The 8,666-nt window shown below is 42.8% G+C and overlaps 1 protein-coding gene across 1 annotated transcript in view; it reads left to right on the top strand.

Annotated features, from left to right (window-relative positions):
• The window catches only part of CTSC (cathepsin C), a 34,980-nt gene extending 26,941 nt beyond the window's left edge, over positions 1-8,039 (top strand). Inside the window, exons 5-7 of the mRNA XM_032852846.1 lie at positions 1,539-1,654; positions 5,924-6,055; positions 7,382-8,039. Of these exons, the coding sequence (XP_032708737.1) occupies positions 1,539-1,654; positions 5,924-6,055; positions 7,382-7,884 (751 nt within the window). The 3' untranslated portion in view covers positions 7,885-8,039. The remainder of the gene's footprint in view (positions 1-1,538; positions 1,655-5,923; positions 6,056-7,381) is intronic.
• The last annotated feature ends 627 nt before the right edge of the window (positions 8,040-8,666 follow it).

Consider the following 8,666-nt stretch of genomic DNA (forward strand, 5'->3'; position numbering starts at 1 on the left):
TTCTTGGTTTGATTTTTTCCCCTGCCCTATATATACAGTTTTCATGGTGCATAGCTTTTTTAATGTACCTTGGTTATTCCATGGGTTGTATCTAAGTTGTATATTTTATGACATTATAACTTCTTTGTATTTGTGATTGTAATTGCTCTGTTTCATGTCTCTTAATGCTGACCTTCATACAGACAAAGACCATCTCATGTTCATCTCTGTGTCATATACAGCTTCCAGCAGTGTCCCGGCTTAGTTAATATTTTAGTGAAAAGTTGACATTTCTGTATGGAATGTGCTGTCTATTTTTAATAATTCTCAAGGTTATGATGGCTATTAATATGCGATTTTTTTTCTCTCCCTTTATTTCATCTCCCTTCCATTGTGTCCTAGCCTTGACTTAACATCCTCTCTAAAAGGAGCATGTGCGGAAGGGAGCTCCTTGGGAGTACTTACAGAGGACACAAAGAAGTCCAGAAATAATCTTTACCAGTGACTAAATTGGAATCTGGTCTAAAGTACAGGATAACCACTGAAAAGTTGGAATAGTGCAGTCTGGCAATGCCAAGTTGAATGAGAAATTCAAGTAGTTACAGTATCAGAAAAGATACATATTATCAGGGTATAATAGTAGTATCCTAACTAAAGAGTTGAAAGAGAAGAGCAATGAGTTTTACTTGGGGTCTGGTGACCAGGGGCTGCTCTGGGAGCAGTTCTTAAATTAGAAATCAGGGAAAAACCCCTAAAGGGATTTCTTCTAAGCAGTGGGCAACAGGCATTTTAGATAAAAGGAGTAGCAGCACAAAGACATGGAACACTGAAGTCATTTAGCAGACTTGGAAAGCTCCCAAGAAATCTAGCATGTATAGAGCCGGAATGCTGTTTGTCTTAAATTGCTAATATGGAGAAGCTTGTAGGACAATTTTCTCATTTCCAAACAATGTGTCTATCTATTGTTCCAGGCAACTCTGCTTTTCATGTCTTACTTTCCAACTACATTGTATAGGCTGCAGTTCGATACTGATGAAGCATTTTTGTCTGTTGTTGATGGAGCTGGTCAGTCTACTTTATCCTTAGACCTCTAATTTCTACACCTCTTTCCCTTCTTTTCCACCTGCCTCACTATTCACTGCCAACCATCTCCTGAGTCAAACCTCGGTAGTTCCTCTCTTCTCTCTGTATCCTTCAAAGGCCATCTTTAACTTCCCATGTGTCTACTTTCTTGGTCAAAATCTGTTTAAGAAAATGCAGTTATTAAAGCATACTAGCAGTAGCATCTCCGTGATGTATAGAACCAGTGTCATTTCATAGAAGAAATAGATCCTGAAAAAGACACAGATAATAAAAGCCATTGACAAAACTTAGTGGTGTAATTGATACATTGCATAATGGACATGTCGTGTAATGGAAACTCTGATGGAACAAGTGCTCTTTAGGCCAGAATCTAGATTCTAGGCAGCCAGGTAGCTAAAGTCATGGAATTAAAAGTTAGGAAGTCATCCTCAAAGGAAAGACTCTATATTGAAGTCTGATGTGTATTTCCATTCCAGGCCCAAACCTGTACCACTGACTGCTGACATAAATGAGAAGATGTTACGTTTGCCAGCATCATGGGATTGGAGAAATGTTCATGGTACCAATTTTGTTAGTCCTGTTCGAAACCAAGGTAAAAAAGCCTGATTTTTCATTTATTCATTTGGAAATGTTTATTGAACATTTACTATGTACCACGCTCTTGGGTAGATTCAGGGCATACAGAGATGCAACAGGCATGATCCACTTTATAGTAAAGAAATGGAACATACATGGCCAATGGCCACCTCTTCCTTTTGTATCCATGACAGACCTGGATAATAGATAAGCTCTCCAGCAGAGCCCAGCATTCTTGGGCATACTTCTCAAAATACGTTCTAGCTAGCTAATGAAATTAATCAGTAATAGGTAAGACAAACTCCTGCCCTCTCTTGCAGGAGAGACTCCTGTAGAAACAAAGGATTACCTAGAGTTAAAATTGGTCTTCCTCCCACAAGTGGTTTGGTGGAATCCTTCTTTGCTACTTGTCCACCCACTCTCCACCTCTCCCTGCCCCCCATCATTTAGTTTTAATTATTGTAAGAACCCAGAAAAATGCATCCTTTAATTTTTTTTTTTCTGGTAAAGTAGATTTTTTGAACTGTGTAAGGACATTTTTAATTCACTTTCTGTCAGAACATGACACATGATGGTAAGTATTAACCCCGCTTCCTGAATGGAGGCTTTGCACAGCCCAGATTTGCCAAAAGTATCACTCTTATTGCATTTTACCCATTATTTCTGGAAATTTGATCCAATACGAAAAGTTAATAACTCTTCCTCTAATAATACTCGGTAGCAAATTATCCTATTATCCTAAATTTTAGCCAACAATGACATGGAGGATCATTTATGCCATACTCAGGTTTATTGCTTCTCAGTTCATTTTGAAGATAATTATAGTATGCATGACTGATTTGTTACTATAAAATAGATGTAGTATTTGTTGTCTAGAAACTTTCTGATTAGTGTCTCCTGAGAGGATTATAAATTAATAACACCCAAAGATAAATTGTCCTTCCCCTTCCCTAGAAACTCAGTGATAATCAGCCCCTCTCACTTCTCAGCAGTCACCACCAGCCCTTCAGTTCCATGCTCAGTGAGTTATTGCCAAGTGTTCTGAGCGGGCGGAGCTTCGAGCAAATCTTAGAGCCACCAGCCAGCCACGTTCCTGTCCTACAGATGACATCAGAGATCTCTCTTTGCTTTTGCTTCTACACATTCTTCTGGGACTCTTCCACTCTAGAGAATATATGGATCCTGAAAATTCTCCCCTACCTTTCCTTTCCTGGGGAGGGCTTTTTTGGAAGGGGGGGTTAGGAAATGAGAGAACTTTGAAGGTAAATTGAGGAATGAATGGAAAGTGAAATTAAAGGGATATTAAGGAAGGATTAAAATTACTGTCATCAAGCATTCCCTATACCTCTCTGACAGGATTAAGTATATAATGTACGTCAAGTGTTGACGGCCTGATGCATGGTTGCTTTTGCTGTATTACAGAGTATTTATAGAGCATCTAACATCTGTTAAGATTTTTTTTTTAATGACTGGGGATATAAAGACTACTGTGGCATGGCTCTTGGCCTAGGGACTTGCCGTTTAGCAAGATCTGCAAGCAAAATACTAAAATACCAAAGGGTAACTACTTCACAGAGAGTTTTTAAAATTCATCGGGGGGTTGGGAGATGGCCAAAAGAGAAGTTTAGTTCCACTTACTTCCTAAAAGATACAGCTGACTGGTGACAAGACAATAATCTTGGGGGAGGGGGGGGTTGCAAGGGGGCAGAAATTAGACTCTTTAAAGCCAAATTCTTTTACACTGGTTTTCTTGTAGCTTGGCAAAAACTATTATCTCTGATGTCTCATATTGTTTGAGTGCTGTAAATATGGTTTGTACAGACATGGGCAATTTTTAAGGTTCCCCTTTTGACTTCCTTTTGGTTTTCTTTACTTAAGGTTGGGGAAAATACTAGTTATTTTCTCTTCTTAAAAACAGGGCTACTTGGAAATTTCCACTGACTTCAGGAACACCAGCATTCTAGAACACTCAGAATTCAGAATTACCCAAGTTAAGGGAATTCACAACTTTTCTGTATTCAGAGAGTAAATTAAGATTAATGAAAAGAAGAAATATTGGCAGGACAAATGAGGTCTCACCTTTACACTTGAAAGCAGCTTTAAGCACCAGCCATGTAGCTGGATTTCTTCCAAGTTTGAGAGGGAGGAGAAGCTAGGAAATTGGAAGGCTTGGACTTTCTGGGTTCTTCTCTGTGCTATGCTGTCTTTATTTACTATTGTATCTTCAAGAGAGAGGGGGAATGTCTCTCAGGTCATGTTAGTTAGGAAATGCAGTGTTTTCCTACTGTCTAAACTCTAGTTCATTTAAGCCTTGTTCTAAATACCATCTGTAGGGGTGCCTGGGTGGTTCAGTGGGTTAAGTCGCTGCCTTTGGCCCGGGTCATGATCCCAGGGTCCTGGGATCGAGCCCCACATTGGGCTCTCTGCTCTGCGGGAAGCCTGCTTCCTCCTCTCTCTCTGCCTCCCACTTGGCCTACTTGTGCTTTCTCTTGCTCTCTCTCCTACAAATAAATAAATAAAATCTTTAAATAAATAAATAAATACCATCTGTACCATTAGCACTGGAATGCAGAGACCTTAACCCTGTCTGTTCCACACTGTTCATTTTACACACAAGATAAAAAGAAATGCCAGGAGGGTCCAGTGACTTGCCCAGGACCACACGGCTGAGTGACAGGCTGAGGATGGAGAAGACTCCCGACTCCCTCTTCTTAGCTCAGTGTGTTCTCCGCTGTGGGAAGCTATAGCTGAACACACTTAAACCATGTAAAAATAACATTACCTATTTGAGGTGGTGGAAATGTATTACCTCTGAATGGATCAGATCCCCTTACTCTTTTTTTTTTTTCTTTTTAAGATTTTATTTATTTTTACAGACAGAGATCACAAGTAGGCAGAGAGGCAGGCAGAGAGAGAGAGAGAGAGAGGAGGAATCCCCACGGATCAGAGGGCCCGATGTGGGGCTTGATCCCAGGACCCTGGGATCATGACCTGAGTGGAAGGCAGAGGCTTTAACCCACTGAGCCACCCAGGCATCCCAGATCCCCCTTATAATTTTTTAAGTTGTAGTATTCTTAAGGGATAATAGACCTTTTAAAATCTGCATTCTAGCCTTGACTGAAGAGAGGCATTAATTTTCTTGGCAGCTGACACATTCTTCTGGGAACGTCACTGGCTTGAGGAAAGTCATCTCCTTACCTCATTCCCATGGTGTCTCTGTTAACAGCATACTCAGTTCTTAGATGGACACATGGCCTAGCCCTCTCAGATGAGAAGAGTTCTGTGTTTAGTAGCAAGAGTGATTATTTCTGTGGCCGCTATGGCCCAGGAATGCCGGATGATCAAAATGGGGCCATTTCCAGATTCCTGGGATGTTATTTATTAGAAGACTCATGAAAGGAACACTGGCTTTGTCAGTTTATTCTCGCTGATCTAGTTCTTTGACACTCTGTCGTTTGAAAGCAGGGTCCCAAGGATAGTGTTACTTGGATGGCTCTAAAAACAAAATGTGCCAGTTAACTTTGGCCTATTTAGTGACAAGATGATGGGGAAGAAAATGTGAAGATTCTTTAAGGTAGATGCAGACCTATAAACTGAAAAGAACAAAGGGTGCATTAGGAGATTGTATTGTATCTAAAAAGGCATCACTAGAGGCACCTGGGTGGCTCATTGATTAAGTGTCTGCCTTTGGCTCAGGTCATGATCCCAGGCTCCTGGGATCGAGCCCTGCATCGGGCTCTGTGCTCAGCAGAGAGTCTGCTTTTCCCTCCACCTCTCTGCCCTGTGTGCATGCTCGTCGTGCTTTCTCTCAAATAGACAAATAAATCTTTAAAAAAAGAAAAAGAAAATGCTGCTCTTGAGATACTGAAAAGCTCAGCTCACATATATCCCTCCAAAGGGATCTCTCAACTGAGAGGCTCCATGTGCTATAGACCTATATCATTTCTTCATTGTCAAGAATACTGTCAAATGCTTTGCAGAGACAAGGGGAGTGTTTTGGGTTTCATTTTGTTTTGTTTTGCCTCCTAAAATAGTCTCAAGGAAAGCCCCATGTCATAACATTTGCCTTTCGGTGAAAAAGCTGAGATCTTTATGTTTGCCTATGTGGTTAATAGGATTTGTCGATTGAATCGTCTGTATTGGACTGATCCTTACGAACAACAGCAGCAGCACTCGGTATAAATATATTAACTGCCTCTCTCCCCTCGGATTTGTAGATGTGTCCATGTTTCTTTGTAAGTTTCAGAGTTCCCTTCGGTTACATGTCTTTGCTTTTGATCACCAGCATCGTGTGGAAGCTGCTACGCATTTGCTTCGATGGGAATGCTGGAAGCGCGAATCCGTATACTAACCAACAACACGCAGACCCCGATCTTGAGCCCTCAGGAGGTGGTCTCTTGTAGCCAGTATGCTCAAGGTGAGTGTCGTATTTCAGGTGCTATTTACCTGGGTGTAGCTGGCCATGGTCGACAAAGGTAAAAGGATGGTGTGGCACAAAGCACAGTGTCTACAGTCAGAGCGCCTGGGTGCAAGTTCTGAAGTTCAAGCCTTCTCACTTACTAACAAGTGCTTCTCATGGAATTCACTGCACCATTCAGCAAAATGGCAGTAGTTACTCTGTACTGAGTGAGCACCAGCTCTTCGGGGCCGTTTATGTACGTTATCCAACAACGCCCAAAACCCTGAGAGGTAGACAGCCCTATTTATAGCCCTATTTACAGAGCCGGGACAGATGTGCAGTTGTTCTATAACATTTTGAAGGCCACATAGATTCTAAATATTAAAGTTTCAGTTCCAACTAAACTTTCACTCCGAATCCAAATTCATACTACAACCACGCTAACACTGGTTTCTCTCTGGGGGAGAGTGACAGATACTGTACTTGGCTTCCAGAACAGGCCTCGGGTGACGATGTAGAAAGCCCAGCTGCCATTGATTTAGAGCAAAACATTCTCGTCGTAAAGTTTTCTGCTGTCATCCCCAGATTTGGCCACTAGAAAGTGAAACTGCTTAGGAATGATTCTTTGTCATTGGACCTTTTAGTCTTTCTGAAATATTTATAAAACACCACCAAGGTCACTTCTAGGTCCTGGGGACTGAGTATCATGAAGCTTAGACTGAAGTGAGGAAAGTAGAAATTAAAGAATCAAAGGAACGTTGAAGAAAAAATACAGGCTTGTGTATGTGCATAATATGGCCAGGACTGGAGGAGGGTGATGGGAACCTGATTTAGACCTTCTTTGCAGGAGGTGGTCAGAGCAGAGTTCCTTTAGGAAAAGCCATGTTGTGGCGTCTGGCTACTTAATAATGACAAGAGTGGCCAACTTCTCCTGATTTTACATGAAGTAACTAATTTACTCCCACAAGGAAAGTTCTCTTCCTATCTGTATTTTACAGACAAGTCAACAGAGGGACAGAGAAGTGAAATTCTTCCCACAGTTTAGGATTTGAACCTGCATGGTCAGGCTTCAGAGCCTCCCCACCTAAGCACTAGGCTATAGTTACTTCCACCGCAGGTGCCAGATAGCTGTGTGTTCATGCGATGGAGATGAGAGGACAGGTACTCAGAGGGCTGTGGGCCAGTGGACCAAGTAGCATTTAAGCTAAGAACAGCTCCTGAGTGTAGCAGAGAATTAATGGAGTAGAAAAAGAAAGTGGGGGGAAGGGGGGGAGAAAGGGGACCATTTCTTCCGTGCCGCTCTCTAATGGAGAGGTGATAAGTGTGTGTGGTATTCCTCCTCAGGCTGTGAAGGTGGCTTCCCGTACCTCATCGCAGGAAAATACGCCCAAGACTTCGGGCTGGTGGAAGAGGCCTGCTTCCCCTACACGGCCGCGGATTCGCCGTGCAAACCCAAGAAGGACTGCCCCCGCTACTACTCCTCCGAGTACCACTACGTGGGCGGTTTCTACGGGGCCTGTAATGAGGCCCTGATGAAGCTCGAGCTGGTCCATCACGGGCCCATGGCCGTCGCTTTTCAAGTCTACGATGACTTCTTCCACTACCGCTCGGGGATCTATTACCACACGGGCCTGCGGGACCCTTTCAACCCCTTCGAGCTGACGAATCATGCCGTTTTGCTGGTGGGCTACGGCACCGACGCAGCCTCTGGCATGGATTACTGGGTTGTAAAGAACAGCTGGGGTGCCAGCTGGGGGGAGAACGGGTACTTCCGGATCCGCAGGGGAACGGATGAGTGCGCCATTGAGAGCATCGCCATGGCCGCCACCCCGGTTCCGCAGCTGTAGGGGGCGCTCCCGGCCCTCCCTGCTCACCACTGGCGGTGGGGGGAGGGGTTCGTTCCCGGACGGGAGCCCCTTAGAGCAGCACTCTCAGGGATTCCAGGTAGATGCCTGTGAAGATTGTTGCCTTTAAAATTAAAACTGCCTTTGATTTGAACTGACCTCTGGCCTACTTGACAGCTCTGCAGTTAACAAAACGCAGGATTTTGTTAATCATTTGTAAGTCAAACGTGTTACATTTTTTCCAAGCCTTTGTGAGAACACAGACTTACTTTTAAATTGTAAAAATCACAAGAGCAGGGCACCTGCGTCCCTTGGTTGAGCGTCTGCCTTCGGTTCAGGTCATGATCTCAGGGTCCTGGAATTGAGCCCCAGGTTGGGCTCCACACTCAGCAAGGAGTCTGTTTCCCCTCTGCTTTCCTCCCCAGCCCCCATGACCCACACCCACCTTCCTGCTCAGGAGTACACACGCGCGCTCTCTCTCTCAAATAAAATCTTTAAAATAAAAATCGCAAGAAAATATGGCAATGATTATTACATTTTTAAAGTTTTTTTTTGTAAGTGTTCAGGTGATACAGATTACAGAATTTATATACATGCTTAACAGTTTTCACCACTGACCAGTTAGATTCATGGTTATTACTTTGTAAGTTATTACTTTGTAAGTTATTACTTTTAAGTTATTACTTTGTAAGTTATTACTATGTAAGTACTTTAAAAACACAAAGAATGTGAGTGTATTTCAACTGAAACAGCAACAACAACAACAACAACTATGGACCTTTATA

Source organism: Lontra canadensis, unplaced genomic scaffold (genome assembly GCF_010015895.1).
Source record: "Lontra canadensis isolate GAN:19392208 unplaced genomic scaffold, GSC_riverotter_1.0 scaffold7, whole genome shotgun sequence".
NCBI lineage: Eukaryota > Metazoa > Chordata > Mammalia > Carnivora > Mustelidae > Lontra > Lontra canadensis.